General features: G+C 34.5%; 1 protein-coding gene across 1 annotated transcript in view; it reads left to right on the forward strand.

Moving 5' to 3' along the window:
* Positions 1–22,111, forward strand: part of LOC125657986 (kidney mitochondrial carrier protein 1-like) — a 77,904-nt gene that overhangs the window by 49,513 nt on the left and 6,280 nt on the right. The window contains exons 7-10 of the mRNA XM_048888978.2: positions 4,453–4,577; positions 7,275–7,335; positions 15,365–15,448; positions 19,641–19,721. Of these exons, the coding sequence (XP_048744935.2) occupies positions 4,453–4,577; positions 7,275–7,335; positions 15,365–15,448; positions 19,641–19,721 (351 nt within the window). The remainder of the gene's footprint in view (positions 1–4,452; positions 4,578–7,274; positions 7,336–15,364; positions 15,449–19,640; positions 19,722–22,111) is intronic.

Here is a 22,111-nt window from a genome sequence, read left to right on the forward strand (position 1 = left end):
GATGAATTTTGAGCCAAATCGATTATCATGCAATAACACAATAGTACTAAATAATACTCTCTATATGTTTATTAACAAAATTTTTATGTAGTTTTATAATAAATGTCACTTTAAATGTTCATTAAGATGTAATAATTTAAAAATCGTAAACACAAAAATGCAATAGTACTAAATAACACTCTATATATGTTTATTAACAAATGTAGTTTTAAATGTCACTTTACATGTAAATGTTCATTAAGATGTAATAAAATCGTAATCACAAAAACACAACAGTACTGAATAACACTTAATTAGTTTGAAATGTCACTTTAAATGTTCATTAACTTAAAGATGTAATAAATCATAAGCAATGCGATATAAAATTTATGTCGGATGACAGAAACTTGTGGGAGATTTTACACCTCCTCCCCCTCCCCCAGTCCTGTAAGGACACCTGATACAAACAAAAAATGGTTGCATAAATAGATATATATATTTTGGCTTGGTTTGGTTGTACATGTAATAGTACAAATATGAAATTTCTGTTTAAAAACTCTATACAAATTTTCCTTACTGTTTTGAACTTTATTGAGAAATCATGGGATTAAATTACATAAACAGTTTAAAGTAAATTTATTATTTTACTTATAAAAACATAAATTTAGTTTTCATTTTCACAAAGATATTGTTTGTAGAAAGTTTCGTTAATGTATTAGGGTGTGGTTCTCACTGCCGTAATACATATTAGTCCTGTTGCACATGCAATCTTTAATGTTTGTCTTGTTTGTATTAGGGTGTGGTACCCACTGCCATAATAATCCTGTCAGATAGTTAACAGGTTGAGGAACCTTACCATATATGAGCATAGTTGTTACTGGACAGAGGGATATTTACTACAAACAATTATCCAATCAATGAATAGCAAAATATGCTGGTCTAATGTCCACTGTATGTTTACATTTTACAACACATTGGAAAGGTCAATGTGCAACAAGATATTAAATGGACCACAGGCAATTGCATCGCTTGCGGGTCGAATTTACTATATGAAGAGTATATATAGTAAATTCGACCCGCAAGCGATGCAATTGCCTGTGAAATGGACTGCAGGAGAGACAATTAAAAGTGAAAAACACAAAGATTACATACTTATAAAGATGTTCCTTATTCACATTACGAAATAAAGAATTTTTTCAATGTTATATGATATAGTTGTTAGTAATACCGGGTGACCCATTATGAAACCTTCACACTAATTAGAATCCAGCCGTATGTTCATCAAGTGCAGTATAACACCATGCTACCACTTCCTAACGACGTGTAGATCACAATTTTAAAAAATTGCTTTCTTAGAGTAAATTGATGTGAATTCCATGATAATTTGATTATCTTTATTTTTGAAATGCACCCTTGACGCTGAGTAGGCCTATAGTTGTCAACGATGTAGCGTATCATAATTTGTCTAATCCAAAATTAAATAATAATTGCACTGTTTGTTTGAAAGATGTTTAAAGGAATAACATTACGAAATAGTCGATTTCATACTTGCTTTCCTCGATCACTACATTTGGGTATTTACATCACTATTTGTATGCACTGGTGACTAAAACATATAACATTCAGGAAATTTGTCAACATTAAAATGTCCATGGTGAATAAATTAGGCCCCTAAAAGCCGAGTTTTTACAACTATTTTCACTATCAGTTGATTGAAGAAGGGTGCATATGATGTCACTCTACCACGTGACTACCTAACTAATTAACGAGACTTTTTGAAATCGGGTCTTATATTTAAATCTGCATTGTGACTAATTATTGCAATATTTTGACAAACAAACCATTAGAATTAATTGCTATAAGCATAAGAAAGACAAAATACTAATTCTTATAATTTTATATACTTTGAAAACATGCGATGTGTCCTTTAAGTGCATGAAAATATACTGTATAGCGGGGTGTTTTTTTCCAGGGGGGTGATAAATTTGGCTTATTTTAGCAGTTAGATACATGTACATGTAGCTTTCCACCAAAATTTGATTCGCCTAATATGCCCCCAATTGCGACTTCAATATTTGCAAGAGAGATAACTTTACCTTGTCCACCAAAATTTATTCCGCTAAAATTATTAGCATACCTTTGAGCCAGCAAATTGCCAAATTTTAGACCTGCGGAAAAATACTGTTTTATGGTAGTCATTGTCTTTCTGAGAGGGATTTAAAAAATTTAGCCATTTTTGTAACATAGAGTCGACGTAGTATTTCTGTAGTAAGTCATAATACAATTCAACTCTTTCAGCTGATTGGTCAGATAGCAAATCACTTGGTTACTCAGACATAAAAAAAAATATAGTTTTTCTTGACCTGTTTAAAGCTTGTCTTGTTTATTTAACGGGAACTCAAGCTGTTTACTGCTCGAGAATGTGGTTCCCACTGCTATGATAGTCGGGGGGTATATAGGAATCACTCTGTCTGTCTGTCCGTCCGTCCGTCTTACCGTCCGTCCGTCTGTCTGCAGATTCATGTCCGGGCCATAACTTCTTTGTTCTTTGACATAGGCATACCATATTTGGCACACAGGTGGATCACCATGAGACGATGTGTCTGAAGTACCTTCATGACCTCTATATGACCTTGACCCTTGACCTTAAGGTCAAAATTAAAGGTTTATTAGCTCACCTGAACTGAAGGTTCAAGTGAACTTTTCTGATCGCTTTTTGTCCGTCGTCTGTCTGTCTGTCCGTCTGTCTGTTAAACTTTTCACATTTTCGACTTCTTCTCCAGAACCACTGGGCTAATTTCAACCAAACATGGCCTAAAGCATCCTTGGGTGAAGGGCTTTCAAGTTTGTTCAAATGGGGTCCTTTAAAAATCTTCTTCTCAAGAACCACTGGGCCAGAAGAGCTGAAATTTACCTGAAAGCTTCCTGACATATTGCAGATTCAATTTTGTTCAAATCATGGCACCTGGTGGTAGGATGGGGCCACAAGGGGGGATCAAAGTTTTACATACAAATATATAGGGAAAAACTTTAAAAATCTTCTTCTCAAGAACCACTAAGCCAGAAAAGCTGAGATTTACATGAAAGCTTCCTGACATATTGCAGATTTAAGTTTGTTCAAATCATGGGCCCCTGGGGTTGGATGGGGCCACAATAGGGGATCAAAGTTTTACATACAAATATATAGGAAAAATCTTTAAAAATCTTCTGATGAAGAACCACTGAGTCAGAAAAGCTGAATTTTACATGAAAACTTTCTGACATAGTGCAGATTCAAGTTTGTTCAAATCAAGGCCCCCGGTGATAGGATGGGGCCCCAAGGGGGGATCAAAGTTTTGCACACAAATATATAGGGAAAAACTTTAAAAATCTTCTTCTCAAGAACCACTAAGCCAGAAAAGCTGAGATTTACATGAAAGCTTCCTGACATAATGCAGATTCAAGTTTGTTCAAATCATGGGCTCCGGGGGTTGGATGCCCGGGGCCACAATAGGGGATCAAAGTTTTACATACAAATATATAGTTAAAATCTTTTTCTCAATAAATAGGAAAAAGCTTTAAAAATCTTCTCAAGAACTATTAGGCCAAAGAAGCTGACATTTACATGAAAGCTTTCTGACATAGTGTAGATTCAAGTTTGCAAAGGGTAGTTTGGGCCATAATAGGAACTAAGGTTTTACTTGCAAATATATATGGAAAGTCTTCAGATATGGCCCAAGGTGACTCAGGTGAACAATGTGGCCCATGGGCCTCTTGTTTACAATGGATTCGTGTCCGAGCTATAAGTTCTTTGTTCTTTGACATAGGCATACCATATTTGGCACACAGGTGGATCACCATGAGACGATGTGTCAAGTACCTTCATGACCTCCATATGACCTTGACCTCAAGGTCAAAATTAAAGGTTTTTACAATGGATTCGTGTCAGGGCCATGACTTCTTTGTTCTTTGACATAGGCATACCATATTTGACGCATGAGTGTATCACCATAAGACGATGTGTCGGGTACCTTCATGACCTCTATATGACCTTGAACTTTGACCTCAAGGTCAAAATTGATTATAGGGTTTTGACATAGTCATACCATAAGACATGGGTGTATCACCATGAGACTATGTGTCATGTACATTCATGACCTCTTTATGACCTTGACCTTTGATCTCAAGGTCAAAATTATAGGTTTATACCATGGATTTGTGTTCGGACTATATCTTCCATTTTCTTCTACAATGGCATACCATATTTTTACACTCAGGAAAGAGGTAATTTATACCTATTAACAACACCCTTTGGGAGATTGGGGAAAGCGGGGGGTATTCTTAGTGAGCATTGCTCACAGTACCTCTTGTCTTGTTTGTTTTAGGGTGTGGTTCCCACTGCTATGATAGTCTTGTCAGACAGTCTTTATCAGTTAACGTTGTCTTGTTTGTTGTAGGGTCTTTGTCAGTTAATGCTTGTCTTGTTTGTTTTAGGGTGTGGTTCCCACTGCACAGAGAGCAGCCATAATAGCTGGGGTGGAGCTACCTGTATATGACTTTTCTAAATACTGGATACTGAAAACTGGGCTTCTTGGAGATCATGTTGGCACACATTTTATGTAAGTTCATGTAGAATACAGTAAAACTACTCAAAACCAGCAGACGTGGGGGGGGGGGGGGGGGGGGGGGGGGGGGGTCATTTAGTGAAGTGTGCGGTTTCATGTAAATCAACAACTGCTCATGAGTTATGTCCCTTTTCCAAAGCTTGTACCAATCATTAGCAGTGCTATTGATGATTTTACGACTTTCCAGAGAAATTATTTGGCTTAAAGAAACACAAGTTGAAAGCCCTGAATATTTGTAAGTACAGTTAGTGCACACAAGCTGTAAAACTGAAATATTAGATAATGCAAGATGGTTACTGTTCTCTCTATTAAAATGAGCCGGTGCAGTAATAACGTGATTCCTTGTTAAGGTTGATCAACCCTCATGTGACTTATCAATATTATTCATGGTTGAAAGTGGAAAAACTGTATTACACGATTTGAAAATTTCTAATTTTATTTTTGCCATTGTTAATGTTTACAATGTTGAACTAAGGTATTTCTAATGGTCAGTAAAAATTTGAATGTCAGTTGTTGAGTTTCAAGTGAGATACAACACTCGCAATTCTTTGTTATGTAAACAAGGCTCGTGTCATGTTTTTGTTTACATATAGATTGCTTAATAGAAAATATCACGTTTAAAACAAAATGAGATGTGACAAACACTAGAAACTGTTTATTTATTTGTGTTCAGAATTAACTTGTAACTTGAAAAAATCTGCTTTTAATGAAACATTTATTAATATATTCAACATATGTATATAAAACATGACATGAGCCTTCATATTTTACATAACAAAGAATTGCGAATGCTGTACATATCTCACTTGTAACTCAACAACTGACATTCAAATTTTTGCTATTAGAAATACATGTACCTTAATAGTTAAGCATTGTAAACATTGAAAATGGAAAAATAAAATTTTCCATTTCTCAAATCATGTCCATGCCCCTTTAATTTCCACTCAATATAGTTATTAAATTAATTAATAACCAAGAAAAATGTGTATGTTGCCACCTTTCTAAAGATGTCAGACATAAAAAAACAAAACAAATATATGTTAACATCAGAAAATCATACATGTTTAAATACAGAATGATTAAAATAGCTATAGATGAAAACTAGTTGAAATGAAAATTAAATTTTAAATGTCAACAGTTTAAAATTTTTTTTGACAAATATGTATAAATTAATTGTGGATATTGGGGAAATCATGTATAACAGATGTGCAGTAGAAATAATACCAGGTTAGGAGTTATTGCCCTTGACAACATTTTTTTTATTATTATAAATAATTGATTATCTATGAAAAATATAAACTTTTTCAGTATGAATAGTTAATCTTTTTTTTTTTTTTTGCACTGAATAAAATTGCAGTTAAAGATATATTTTTATCATGTGCAAAGTTTAATTTAATAAAGATTTTGGTAAAAACCTATGACATCACATGAGGATCGATCAACTGCAAGACAAGTGTCTAGTATTAGGGCTCTGCTATAGACAGGATTCCTAAAGTAATCAGCTTGTGTGTCTGTTTTTTTAGGCTTTATTTGGTAATCTCTGCAGCTATTGAATTGAAAATATATATTTATTACATGCATGAAGTTGAACCCATATCAATGGGTTACAGATCAAGTTTGAGTTTGGGCTTTCTTAACCTATTTTTAAAAGAGTTATGGACCTTGAACTAAGCAAATTTGAGGTATTTGACAGTTTTCTTGAATTTTTTGTCTATCTCTGCAGCTATTGGTTTCAAAATTTATACATGAACTTATGTCAATTGGTTACAAGTCAAGTTTAAGTTTGAGCTTTTGTGACTGATTTTTAAAAGTTATGGACCTTTAACTAAGTAAATTTCAGGTATGCCACAAATCAGGGCTCTTTTGTGATGCATTACCATCACAATGGTGTGAAGTTTTTTTTCACAGAAAGCTAGAATTAGCAGTGTTCCCATAAATATATTTCCCTAAAATGTTGGGCCTAATTTCATTATAGAAATATTCATTAGAGATTCTTCTGTAGTATATAAAGGACAGAGGAAAAAATCTTTGACTGGACCGGGAATCGAACCCTGGACCCCTACATTACTAGTCAGTTGCTCTAACCACTGAGCTACCAAGGCCGATATCCATGGTCCGTATAACCCTAACTACTACATTCCTCCCTCCTTAAATTGTCTTCGCCCTCGAAGACACGTCACACAACCCAGTTTTTTTCGCCCCTGGCAGGAGTTTCACCTGCAAATTCAGGGGTGGTCAAAGGCACCAACTGTAGTAGATAAAGGAGAGAGGAAAAAATCTTTGGCTGGACCGGGAATCGAACCTGGGACCCCTGCATTACTAGTCAGTTGCTCTAACCACAGAGCTTCCCAGGCCGATATCCACAGTCCGTATAGCCCTAACTATTACACTTCCATTATAAATCGTGTATTGTCCTCTATAAAGTAACTGTAGATGTACTTGTATGCTTCATGGGTGAGCACTCAAGTGTTGAAAATGATTGACTGGTGTATTTTAGATTGGTGCGATTTCAATTTATATTCTTAAGTAAGCTGTACATATATATGTACATCAAACACTCTCCTAGATAGTTCTTACTTGTACAGATTGCTTCAGATTATTGTTCTTTAAGTTAACAGCTAAATTTCATCTTTAGAAGAAGATTAACAAGAGGCGAGTGAACTATAATACAACAATGGCAATGTTTTGTAGATCCAGCTTTTTTGCGGGATTAGCTGGTGCTATATTTTCTACTCCAGTTGATGTTATCAAGGTAGGTATTCTTTCTTAAAGATACATAACAAGGTTACTGTATATACACAAACAACCTGGGTCACCAAGGTTACACAAACAGCCTGGGTCACATTCCATGTAAACACCCTTACAGCCTTAACATTGCTTGGGTGGGTTGGGGGGTGAGGGGAATCGCATGAATAATGGAGATGCTTGTTTATTTGACAAATTGTACCTTGTGGTGAAATTTTTTAAAGAATTTTCTTGAATAGAATGGATTTCTTGTCTAATTCAGAGCCCAAACAGGGCACCGCGAGAAATACATGTAAAACTGTAATTAAAAAGCTAGATGCATGACCTCACTCGGGATCTAAGAGTCATGATCAGATCAAACCAAAATCTTCATTATCTAAGGCTGCTTTTTTTTTTTGCTGTAAGAAAATATTTAGATCAGCAGACTGATAGACTGAAGGGATATTTTCTGATACAAATTAACATGTCTGTCGGGGATGCAGGTTTTCACATCTTTGCGATTTACCCAGAACCATTATAGAACTTTTTACTGCCAAATTTACGCAGTGTCATTGGACAAAGAGGATTGAATTTTGTCAGACTGAAGGACTATGTACCCTTTTTTCAAGGGCAGATGATTAAGAAATAGTAAAATTTATTAGCTAGGCTTCTTTAAGAATACTCAAGAAAAACCACTAGATTACAAAAGCCAAAACTTACATAGAATCTTCTTTATAAAATTAAGATTTAAATCTGTTCATACAGACCCTGAAGCGTACTACTACACTAAATGAACCAGTCTGTTCTCGACTAGAATCGTTCTATTTCCACACCAAATTATTCCATTCAAACCATTAAGCGTTCCATTTCTATGCCAAACTGTTCCGTTCTCATCTCAAACCTTCATTCTCAATAAGCGTTTATCTCCCAAACCATTTGTTCCCACATGGTCATTTGGAACTCACCTAGCTAGATTTATCCAGTCATTGTAGATCAACTTTGCAATCAGTCGGGGACGAAGAAGACAAAATTTAATTTGTTGATGAAAATTTAGAAATAAAAACATTGTGCAGTAGGGGATTTTATTCCCGATTGAAACATATAGGGGTTTCAAAACTTACTAAATTTCGAATTACATGCTCTGAGTGTGAAGTGTGTTTTATGTCTTGAGTTGATCTATAGAAAGATCATGTGTTTTGGAGAAATTGTTGGAAAATTAAAATGAATTATTTACTTGTTCTAATGTTGTGGTTTTAAAGTGTGGATGTGAATTGAGAAACTGTGAGTTGCTATGGCAACGGTGTATTTCCATAGAAATGCGTGGGCACAGACACCACGTCTCAGGTAAAATCAGCTACCTTAATATCCCTCTCTGCATCTTCAAATGTCAAAATCAGGACTGATCTGAGTATCTGTACTGAAGGATACCATTCCATGCATGTATCATCAATTAATTCACCACGAATATTGAAACAATGCTGGCATATACTGCCTTACTAAATTAAAACATAAAGTACAGTGTGCCATGCTTGTAAATTTTATGCATTTTTTTTTTTTTAAAAGATCATTACTGTACAATTTTCCATTTCAAATGCTGAATGGGGGGAGGGGGGATGTTCATTTTGAATACATGACCTGTACTAACATGATAAATACAGGACTGTTGTTTACATCGTACATTGATCCATCAGTACAACTAAATATTGACTATCATTTACTAGGAGTATCTTAACTGGATTTAAGATGCAGAGGAAAAATAAACTAGATTTCATATTTACAAAACAAACAATAGCAACAACAAGAAAGAGGGATCCTTTTTTGATTCCCCATAACCACGCAGCTGAAAACATTTGTACACTCTGTCTCATAAGGTTTAAAGGATACTTAATTAAACGGCATGCATGATCATGATACAATTGCACAATGCATAAATAATGTGCAATTTTCAAGTTGCCCAATAGTTATTTTCTTTTGTTGAACTCTCACGCACGGCGAGACGCGAAATATATTTCATATTCATGCATAGGGTACAAAGTTTATGAGTATTTGATGATCAAATAGCTGAAACAAAAATCGATAATCATCATCTTTCTTTGATAAAAGTATCACTGACTCATGTAGAAGAGGAAATAATGATAATTTCAAATTTAATTTGATAGCCTAATTCAAACAAACTATATTCTTGATAGGGTCAGTTTGATGTATACAAATGGCTGATATAAACAAAATTTACGATTTCATAACTTTTATCCTTATTTATATAGCCAGTTTATAGTATATGACATATATACCTCTTGTACCCACCCAAGCATGTAACAGAATACAGAACATACCTTCATCACAAAAGAGCTGATATCTCGGAAATTGCATATTGAACCTGGTGTTGTACAAACGATCCTTAAATGAACAATTTGACACGTTACATGAGCAATCACGAACATTAAAGTAAATGAATGATTTTTCATGTTTTTACAATCAGACCTGCAGTTGATATATGAGTGAAAGTAACAAAATAAAATTTTCTAAAAAGTAAATATTTCTGAGCATGATATTTAAATCAGCAGGAACATGTCAGCACACAAAACAGGAATACAATGACCCAAAAATATTACAGTAACTTTTAAAATTGATACAATGTAGAATCATTAGTCAGGAAAAGCATTCATTAAAACCCCAGTCCCCCCAAAAAAGGAATTATTGATTTAAATTTAAACTGACATTCAAAGTTTTTGAGATGTGAATATGGTATTCTTTACAATGAAATGCATAATTATTGTTTGGGTTAATGTCTAAGCATTCGAATCCATAAATAAGTAACATAGCGAAATAAATGATCCTCGCATGATTAAAAAAGAAAAAAATTCAGGATACATGCGATAGATCACAAACAATGCCACACATTGTATAAATCAAGAATAATATTGTAGGTAGTAGGTACTCATGCCCTTTCCTTTCTAAGGAACAATATGCATAATTTGAAGAAGAAAATGAATGGCGTTGCACTTAGATAGACTGATTCACGATTTCTCCCAAAATCTTGTTTTTCACTTTTAATGATCAAGATCTACTGTCAAATGTGTTTAAGAGGTTTCACACAAAAAATTAAGGTTATATATTATCATAGCAGCTCATTTTAGAGAGTTTATTATTTGTTTTGTAAACAAAGATTGCCATATGTTATTGTTTACTAAATTTTCAAAAGAAATGGTTATCAATCAAAGTTTATTATACATGTATCTATCATATTTCAAGCATTCTTTAGGTAAAATGTGTCATCTAGAAGTCAAATTTGTGAATATGCAAAATTAAGATGCTTTATATTACAAAATTAATATTTTACTGGTTTGTTTGTTTACATAAAAAGACTCGAGTTATTGTTTACATAACACAGAGTAAAGGTTAAAATATAGCTTTTATTCTTCCATTCAGAAGGTGAAAATTTTGGCTGTCAACATTAAATGAGTCATATTTTTAATGTTTAACATCAAAAATGAAAAATATTTTTTTCAAAAATCATAAACCAGTCCCTTTAAGAGCTAGGGGTTCAATTTGTAACTTTGCTAAGCTACAAGGTAAGTAGTAATGCGGGATGTTAAATGTTGATTTTAAAAATGTGATTAATGATAGCTAATATCATTCTGCAAAAATTAGTAAAAATCTCATGTCAAGCATTGTTGATATGTTTATGTTTATATATTGACTGACAAGTATTGTTATGATGTTTCTTGTTTTTATAAGCCCGTCTTAAGACGGGACGTATTATGGTATGGCGTTCATGTCTGTCCGTCTGTCTGTCTGTCCGTCCGTATGTTAGCTTTTTCGTGTCCGACCCGTAACTTAAATACTACAAGGCCTAGAATCATCAAACTTTGTCTGTAGATACATCTTGGGTAGAAGGTGTGTCGCACATTAAAACCAGGTCACTGTGACTTTTCATTAAGAAGATATCCGTCTGTCCGTCCGTCTGTTAGCTTTTTCGTGTCCGACCCGTAACTTAAATACTACAAGGCCTAGAATCATCAAACTTTGTCTATAGATACATCTTGGGTAGAAGGTGTGTCGCACATTAAAACCAGGTCACTGTGACTTTTCATTAAAAAGATATCCGTCTGTCCGTCCGTCTGTTAGCTTTTTCGTGTCCGACCCGTAACTTAAATACTACAAGGCCTAGAATCATCAAACTTTGTCTGTAGATACATCTTGGGTAAAAGGTGTGTCGCACATTAAAACCAGGTCACTGTGACTTTTCATTAAGAAGATATCCGTCTGTCCGTCCGTCTGTTAGCTTTTTCGTGTCCAACCCGTAACTTAAATACTACAAGGCCTAGAATCATCAAACTTTGTCTGTAGATACATCTTGGGTAGAAGGTGTGTCACACATTAAAACCAGTTCACTGTGACTTTTCATTAAGAAGCTATGGCCATATATGGCAAAAACTTGTCCGGCTCATAACTTGAAAACTATTAAACCTAGACTCACCAAAATTGGTCAACTAATGCATCTTAGGTAGAAGGTGTGTCGCATCCTACTTTAAGGTCACTGTGACATTTAATTAAGTTGATCATAAAAAAAATGTTTTAATGGGTACAATCTATACTGTTAACAATATGTGACGGGCGTATCATGTGCCGTGGCGGTGCACTTTATTATCTCATACGTACATGTGGTGTATATTGAAAGTGAGATAAAACATTTGCTTTATCACATGCCCGTTTGATAAAGCACTTAATTCCGGTCCGAACTACTTTTGACACTGTCCCCGCTTGGAAGACATTTTCTGTGTTGATACATATTGATGCATGAAATAAAGCGTATAACTTGTTATTCTGTATTTATTTAGAATTTCTTTTATAGCAAAATTAAAATATTGCCCCACTGACACCATAATGCAAGTTACCGGCCATAAAAATGTCAACTCAATCAATAACTACTCAAAAATTACGATAAGAAAACAAAGAGATGTCCACACTATTATCATCAACAAGGAATCAACCGCCTACTGGACAGGCCTAATCGAAAGTACCTCAACATGCTGCGGTACCAAGCATTCACAGTCTCTTTTCTTTGGAGCCACATTGAATGTAATAAATCTCAACAGCTTTACTTACTAACTTACTAAAGTGCCTCAGGATTTCCTCTCGCCCTCAGATTCAAAGAAACCACATGAATAAAATCCAAATACACAAACACTTCTACTTTTCATTGTAAACTGTTGAACATTCTAATAATGCTGCATTAAAATATTAGGCCTATTTTCAATGGTCGTTGTTACACATGTTTATTTCAAAAAGACGGCAACATCAAACTTTTACCAGAAGGTCAGGCCTACGTCAAAAATTAAATACTCTGTCAATAGTTGTTATTTTGTTGGAATGGCAAAACCATTATTAATCATAAAGTATATTCCTTCTAAAACAATTTTCATCCATGGTTTCTTTTATAGAAATGCCCTTTGTAATATACATGAATCGATTATAAGCGCACTGTTTTTTCCCGTGTAAGGAAGATTAATAGTACGACACCTGAGCCATGGATTCAAAACAAATTCAATCAGCTAGCTGTTTCTACCATACTGGGGATCATCGCAAAATTAAGCGAAAGGAAAACGTATAAGATAAATACACTGTAGAACATCTATAATTGCGTGTTTTGATATTTGGTTTATCCAACTCGTTGATATGGTGTATTTATTTGCTCGGCACGCTTCGCGAATAAATACACCATATCAACTCATTGGATAAACCAAATATCAAAACACGCAATGTAGATATTCTCTATATATATTGACTGTAGACAAGTATTGTTATGATGTTTCTTGTTTATATATTGACTGACGACAAGTATTGTTATGATGTTTCTTGTTAGCTCTTCTGAGCCAAAGGCTCAAAGAGCTAATGCTATGGCCATTTGTGTGGTGTGCGTAAACTTTTTAGAAAAAGGGCTATAACTCAAGAACCCCTTGGCCAATTTTTTCAAATTTGTTACAGGGTATCATTGGCCCAAGGGCTTTCATACATACTAAATAGAGGGATGTGACCCTTTAACAAGGGGAGATAATCAGGAAAATACAAACAAAAGTAGTGGTTGCTAAAAAATCTTCTTCTCAAGAACCACAGGGCAGATTATCACCAAACTTACACATAAGGATGAGGATATGTTGTAGATTAAAAATTGTTCAAGGCATTACCCTGGGGCAAAGGGCGTGGTCTCAAGGTCACTTCAAAGTTGACCTAAATTTAAAAATTTTTTAAATTCCTTAAATCTTAGATATTTTAGTCATTATAAGGACTAGGATCATCAAATTTTGAGAGTTGATGCATCTTAGGACCTTGTGTCAAGTTGTCTCAAAAGTAGGTCACGGTGACCTACTTTTTGAATTTTGCAGGTATTTATTTTAAAATTAATTTTGATGCATATCTTGGACACTTTGAAGCCTATGATCATCAAAACTTGTCAGTTGGTGGATCATGGGACCTTGAAATGCGTCAACTGAAAAATAGGTCACCGTGACCTACTTTGTGAATTTTATGGCTTATCATTTATAGATATATTTTAAGTTGTTATTTCAAATACCGAGAGGTTTAGAATCATCAAATCTTGTAAGTCGATGTATCATGAGGCCTTGAAACATATTTATAAAAAAGTAGGTCACAGTGACCTACTTTTTGAATTTTACAGATATTCAAATTTCACATTTTCAATTTTAGATGCATATTTTGGGCACTGTAAAACCTAGGATCATCAAACTTTGTCAGTTGATGCGTCTTCAGTCTTCGGTTTGTGTCGACCAAAAAGTAGGTCACCATGACCTACTTTTGGTATTTGACAGCTAAATTACTATATTTCAGACACTATTTGACCTACAATCATCAAACTTTGTCAGTTGATGCATCTTGAGTCTTCGGAGTGTATCGACCAAAAAGTAGGTCACTGTGACCTACTTTTGGCTTTTGACAGTTATATTTATATATTTCAGTCACTAATTGACCTACAATCATCAAACTTTGACAGTCGATGCATCTTGAGTCAACGGAGTGTGTCGACCAAAAAGTAGGTCACCTTGACCTACTTTTGGAATTTGACGGCTATATTTATATATTTCAAATACTATTTGACCTACAGTCATCAAACTTTGTCAGTTGATGGGTCTTGCATGTTCGAAGGGTTTCGACCAAAAAGTAGGTCAACTTGACCTACTTTTGGAATTGGACACCTATATTTATATATTTCAGATACTATTTGACCTACAGTCATCAAACTTTGTCAGTTGATGCGTCTTGCATGTTCAAAGGGTGTTGACCAAAAAGTAGGTCACCTTGACCTACTTTTGGAATTGGATGGCTATATTTATATAATTCAGATACTATTTTACCTACAGTCATCAAACTTTGTCAGTTGTTGGGTCTTGCATGTTTGAAGGGTGTTGATGAAAAAGTAGGTCACCTTGACCTACTTTTGGAATTTGACAGCTATATTTATATATTTCAGATACTATTTGACCTACAGTCATCAAACTTTGTCAGTTGATGGGTCTTGCATGTTCGGAGTTCGCTGACCAAAAAGTAGGTCACCATGACCTACGATTGGAATTTGACAGCTATATTTCAATATTCAGATACTAATTGGCTTAAAATCATCAAACTTTGTCAGTTGATATTTCTTGGGTTCTCAAAATGTGTAAACCAAAAAGTAGGTCACATTGATCTACCTTTTTTGAATTCTTAGGATTTAACTAAAGATTTAGAATACTAAGAGGCTAAGAATAGAAATGGTGGGGTTGTACAATTTATCAGAAGAGCGATTCTAGGCCCTTGGGCCTCTTGTTTATATATTGACTGATGACAAGTATTGTTATGATGTTTCTTGTTTATATATTGACTGACGACAACTATTGTTATTATGTTTCTTGTTTATATATTGACTGACGACAACTATTGTTATTATGTTTCTTGTTTATATATTGACTGATGACAAGTATTGTTATGATGTTTCTTGTTTATATATTGACTGACGACAAGTATTGTTATGATGTTTCTTGTTTATATATTGACTGCAGACAAGAATGATGAACCAGAAGAACCTCAGAGGAAAAACGTTATCGTCCAAGATATATTCCTCATCCATTGACTGTGCTGCACAGGTAATTAGTAACTTAACAATCCCTAATAACAGTGATTAGTAACTTAACAATCCCTAATAACAGTGATTAGTAACTTAACAATCCCTAAATAACAGTGATTAGTAACTTAACAATCCCTAAATAACAGTGATTAGTAACTTAACAATCCCTAAATAACAGTGATTAGTAACTTAACAATCCCTAAATAACAGTAATTAGTAACTTAACAATCCCTAAATAACAGTGATTAGTAACTTAACAATCCCTAAATAACAGTGATTAATAACAATGTGTAAAATTTATGGGGATTATTAACTAATTCACAACCTGTAAAATTAATAGTAATTAGCAATCTAATTAAAAGTAGATCCTTTGATCCGCTCACCTAGTTCACTACACAAGGATCAAACAACATCCCATTCAGGGTCACTTCAGAGCAACATTTTTGTTTGCCAATGAAATTGTTTCAGAAGAGGTGCAGATTAACTGTTTTTGTTTTGTTTTTGAATTTCAATCATTTCTTTCTTTATAAAACCCTGAGATGTCGCAAAATGCTGAAAGTTTTAATGAAGGTGCTATACTTTATGGAAAGTAAAGGCACTATTTCTGTTTGAGGAATAGACGTCAGCAACAGGATGTGTTGTGACAATGCGATAATGGATAAGGGGATTTTGTGACAAACATCTTTTGATTCACCCTACGCACCTGTGCTACAGGTGTACACAGGTCATGGAGCAGATCATTGACAATCTATACAGAGAGAACCAAGTTTTCTGCACCAAAACCACTCAGCATGAGGCTTGGAATGGGCCAAATGTTCACATGTGCAAACAAAGAGTATTCTCTCAACTTTTGCATGAAGCTAACTTTCACCGTATTTAATGCTACAATCAAGGAGTCGTCACTATGGATCATGATGGCTTGGCTCCGAAGCAGAGCAAATGCAGTATAACTGAGTATGAGATCGATTCTCTTATAAAATACTCAATATTTCTGCATACATCATATTGCATAGTGTCGTAGATATATCTTGATCATTCAAATTTGTCACGAAATTTCAGAAGCCCGCACTTACCTCAAACACTTCATTCGCATTTCATGAGTAGGTCTACAACATTGAAATTGATGATTTAAACCCATAATTATATTTTTGTCATTTCATCTCTTTGCCTGCTTGATATGTTTGATAGAGGGTATGCCTACCCCGATAACATGACCATTGATGAGTACATGTATATCACCTTTTTTCTCACATTTCACAAACAATTTGCACAAAATTGTACCGATTTGTAATCTATAACATGAGTACTAAAATCTGACATCCCACAAGGACTATGCTCCATGTTTTTTACTGTATTGTGGGGCTTTAAAGTTTGACCTTTGGGCTTCTAAACATGAATTTTATTTTGATCCTTATGATATCATATATTTGTCAGTTATCTTCTCATATTTCAGAATAAAATATGATGCAAAAGAAGTCCAATCTTACCAGGAATAGTTCGAATATTGGGCTATCCACAAAACTAAAACTTACATGTATAAATACTGTTGACTCTATGTCTTGTACCGTTTGTGGTAGTTCCGTGGTAGAGCGTTCACTTGATAACCAGGAGGTTGTGAGTTTGAGCCTCGCTCGTGACATGATCGCATCAAACCTACATGTAAGACGTTTAAAATGCTTGGCATTTAGTATATAGTGACGACTCCTCGATTGTTACATTGTATATAGTGACGACTCCTCGATTGTTACATTGTATATAGTGACGACTCCTCGATTGTTACATTGTATATAGTGACGACTCCTCGATTGTTACATTGTATATAGTGACGACTCCTCGATTGTTACATTGTATATAGTGAGGACTCCTCGATTGTTACATTGTATATAATGATGACTCCTCGATTGTTACATTGTATATAGTGACTCCTCGATTGTTACATAGTATATAGTGACTCCTCGATTGTTACATTGTATATAGTGACGACTCCTCGATTGTTACATTGTATATAGTGACTCCTCGATTGTTACATAGTATATAGTGACTCCTCGATTGTTACATTGTATATAGTGACGACTCCTCAATTGTTACATTGTATATAGTGACTCCTCGATTGTTACATAGTATATAGTGACTCCTCGATTGTTACATTGTATATAGTGACTCCTCGATTGTTACATTGTATATAGTGACTCCTCGATTGTTACATTGTATATAGTGACTCCTCGATTGTTACATTGTATATAGTGACGACTCCTCAATTGTTACATTGTATATAGTGACTCCTCGATTGTTACATAGTATATAGTGACTCCTCGATTGTTACATTGTATATAGTGACTCCTCGATTGTTACATTGTATATAGTGACTCCTCGATTGTTACATTGTATATAGTGACTCCTCGATTGTTACATTGTATATAGTGACTCCTCGATTGTTACATTGTATATAGTGACTCCTCGATTGTTACATTGTATATAGTGACGACTCCTCGATTGTTACATTGTATATAGTGACGACTCCTCGATTGTTACATTGTATATAGTGACGACTCCTCGATTGTTACATTGTATATAGTGACTCCTCGATTGTTACATTGTATATAGTGACGACTCCTCGATTGTTACATTGTATATAGTGACGACTCCTCGATTGTTACATTGTATATAGTGACGACTCCTCGATTGTTACATTGTATATAGTGACGACTCGATTGTTACATTGTATATAGTGACGACTCCTCGATTGTTACATTGTATATAGTGATGACTCCTCGATTGTTACATTGTATATAGTGACGACTTGATTGTTACATTGTATATATATATAGTGACGACTCCTCGATTGTTACATTGTATATAGTGAGGACTCCTCGATTGTTACATTGTATATAATGACGACTCCTCGATTGTTACATTGTATATAGTGACGACTACTCGATTGTTACATTGTATATAGTGACTCCTCGATTGTTACATTGTATATAGTGATGACTCCTCGATTGTTACATTGTATATAGTGACTCCTCGATTGTTACATTGTATATAGTGAGGACTCCTCGATTGTTACATTGTATATAGTGACGACTCCTCGATTGTGATGTTGTATACGGTGATGACTCCTCAATTGTTACATTGTATATAGTGATGACTCCTCGATTGTTACATTGTATATAGTGAGGACTCCTCGATTGTTACATTGTATATAATGATGACTCCTCGATTGTTACATTGTATATAGTGATGACTCCTCGATTGTTACATTGTATATAGTGACGACTACTCGATTGTTACATTGTATATAGTGACTCCTCGATTGTTACATTGTATATAGTGATGACTCCTCGATTGTTACATTGTATATAGTGACTCCTCGATTGTTACATTGTATATAGTGAGGACTCCTCGATTGTTACATTGTATATAGTGACGACTCCTCGATTGTGATGTTGTATACGGTGATGACACTGTGATTTATTAAATCAGTTTCATGATTATTCATTCTTTTTGGTCACCAGAACGTAACCCTCATTGTGATGTTGTTAGTGTAATGAGTAGATCTAACATTTGATTTTAATTAGATGGAGTAATTAGTAATTTTAACAGTCAATGATCAATAGTTCTAAGACTGCATCAATATATATTTGGATACCACATCAGCCATTTCTAGACAGGGGTGTTTTGCAAGTAAAATTAAATTACATAATACAGTGTATGTATAATATATATGTGTAGGTCCATTTTTTCATTACATTGTCAACTGAACACACACCTGTCCATTAACTTATTCTTGGATTGCATGTTCCTTTTTTACAGATGTTTAAAACGGAGGGTTTTGCGACTGGGTATAAGGGTTTTATTCCTTCTTTTTTTATTTTTAACAGACGGTGAGAACTGGGGATTTCCTTACTCTGTATCAGGGCTTTATTCCTATTTAGTTTTTACAGACGGTGAGAACTGGGGACTTCCTTACTCTGTATCAGGGCTTTATTTGTATTCTAGTTTTTACAGACGATATGAGAACTGGGGACTTCCTTACTCTGTATCAGCTAGGGCTTTATTCCTATTTATTTTTTACAGACGGTGAGAACTGGGGATTTCCTTACTCTGTATCAGGACTTTATTCGTATTTTATTTTTTACAGACGGTGAGAACTGAGGGTTTTTCTGACTCTGTATAAGGACTTTATTGAATTCGTATTTTATTTTTTACAGACGGTGAGAACTGAGGGTTTCCTGGCTCTGTATAAAGGTTTTATTCCCATCTGGGTCAGACTTGGTCCATGGAATGTCATTGTATCCTTACAAAATTGCACATATATATATATATATATATATATATATGATATATTAAGATTTGAACAAAGAATGAATTAAGAAAAAAGTGCACATTTTAAAATATTTTGCAGGATAATGTTCGAGGTTGAGAAATGTTGTTTTGAAATATAAAAGCCTATAGGCTTTAAATTAGCTGTTCTAAGTCAATACACAACGTCTTAGCAATCAGGCCAGAAGAGTTGAAACCAGTATGGTCTCAATGTAAAGTATAATTGTATTCTAAACCCAAATATTTTTCTTGTGGAAGTTAAATATGTATCACTGTTCTGATAATCTTTTGATGATGTAATTGAAATATTGAAGAATAATGGACACAACAGTCCTTTGATCTCTGCAATAATCATTTTAGAATAAACAAATTAGTGTCCACACTATATTGAGTGTAAAGGCCCTAATTATATTTAGTTCAGAGGTATCTACAAAACACTATGTCTTGGTCAGTGGTTCAGACTCCGGCGTGTCTTGGTCAGTGGTTCAGACTCCAGGGTGTCTTGGTCAGTGGTTCAGACTCCAGGGTGACTTGGTCAGTGTTCAGACTCCAGGGTGATTTGGTCAGTGGTTCAGACTCCAGGCTGTCTTGGTCAGTGGTTCAGACTCCAGGCTGTCTTGGTCAGTGGTTCAGACTCCAGGCTGTCTTGGTCAGTGGTTCAGACTCCAGGGTGACTTGGTCAGTGGTTCAGACTCCAGGGTGACTTGGTCAGTGGTTCAGACTCCAGGGTTGGGGCTATACAGATCATGGACAGTGAAATTCCTCTATACTGGGCAGCTGCTGGACTGTAGAAAATGACTGCTTTACTGAAAATTGATTACAAAATGTTACTGGTCAGCCTTTAGACCAATTTAAGTCTTGTTCGATCATCTTAAGAACCCTTTGCTTGACAGATATCAAACTTGGTACACTGGTAGATGACCCCAATTGATTTAAAGGTCAAGGGTCAATCCACTCTGAACCTTCAGATTAGGAAGATAATGTCTGGTCAGAGAACCCTTTGACAGACATTGAACTTATGGGGACACTGGTACTTATAAGGGTTGGATACCATTAAGGATGAAACGATACCACGATACTTTTGAAACAATACGATACTTGCTATTGATACTTCAATCTATGACCAATAAATATCTGATATAGTATGGTATTAAAATAGATCACTTTTGATTTACACTTCTGTGGGTTTTATATAATTTTTAATTTGAAACAAAGATTTAGAAACAAATAACAGTTACTGTAGTCACAATCAAATTTTTAAAAGAAATGAAGTAACAATGTTCATAATTTAGTGTAGATTATTTCATTCCTATTAGCTGAAAAATACTGGTGGGGTTACAAAAATGCTTCTCTTGAATTGATTGAGAGAGTTTGCTTCTCTTGTTTTTGAACTCAGCGAATTTCATTTGCTGATAGCATATGCATAAAAGTTTGGTGTTTGTTTTTAAAATGTCTTGAGTCTACAGTTTGGAACCATATAATTTGGTGAAAAGGTGATCCTTATATTTCATTGTATACCTAATTCCTGAAACCTTATAGAAACATGTCTCTCACACAAACCAGAAAAAATACAAGTAGTACAAATTTATATAGTGTCAGACATTATCATTCCTGAATTAGAAAAATATTTCACTTTGATATTCATAATAAAGGTCTTTAATAAATTAGAAATGAAATTAACATTTACTTAATTTTCACCCTTACCAATCGCTTAAATTGTGGTTAATAAATATGAAACCAGTTTGCATGGTTTGTTTACATACAGTGAGATTCCGGTGACATTATAAATATATATATAGACAAAAATACCTGAAAAGTTAGCATTTCCGATGAAATAGCATTCCAGTATTAAAATATATGTAAATGTGATATCGAAATGTCAAGCAGCTAGGGTATATCATTTGTTGCATTTCATTGATAAGCACAACCTTAAATGCATGCATAATGTTTTCATTGAATCAGCTTACTCAACAGGAATGGATCAAAGAATGATTATTTAGTGATATATAAATACCGATATTTATACTCGTATGAAATGAAAAGGTATTTTACCAGGAATTTTGAAATGAGTCCTCAGTACAATATTACAAGTACTGAGTATCCGTGGCCACCATAACTGGTACATGTACATCAAAGGGAGTAGATGAACCCTATTGATTTTGGTTTCACATGATGAATTGGGGTCAATCTGGACATAGTAATATATTGACTCTATATATTTAGCTCACCTGAGCCGAATGCTCAAGTGAGCTTTTCTGATCAAAATTTGTCCATTGTCCGTCTGCATTGTAAATTTTTCACACTTTCATCTTCTTCTCCAGAACCACTGGGTCGATCAATTTCAACCAAACTTAGCACA

The sequence above is a fragment of the Ostrea edulis genome, chromosome 9 (genome assembly GCF_947568905.1).
Source record: "Ostrea edulis chromosome 9, xbOstEdul1.1, whole genome shotgun sequence".
NCBI classification, from domain to species: domain Eukaryota; kingdom Metazoa; phylum Mollusca; class Bivalvia; order Ostreida; family Ostreidae; genus Ostrea; species Ostrea edulis.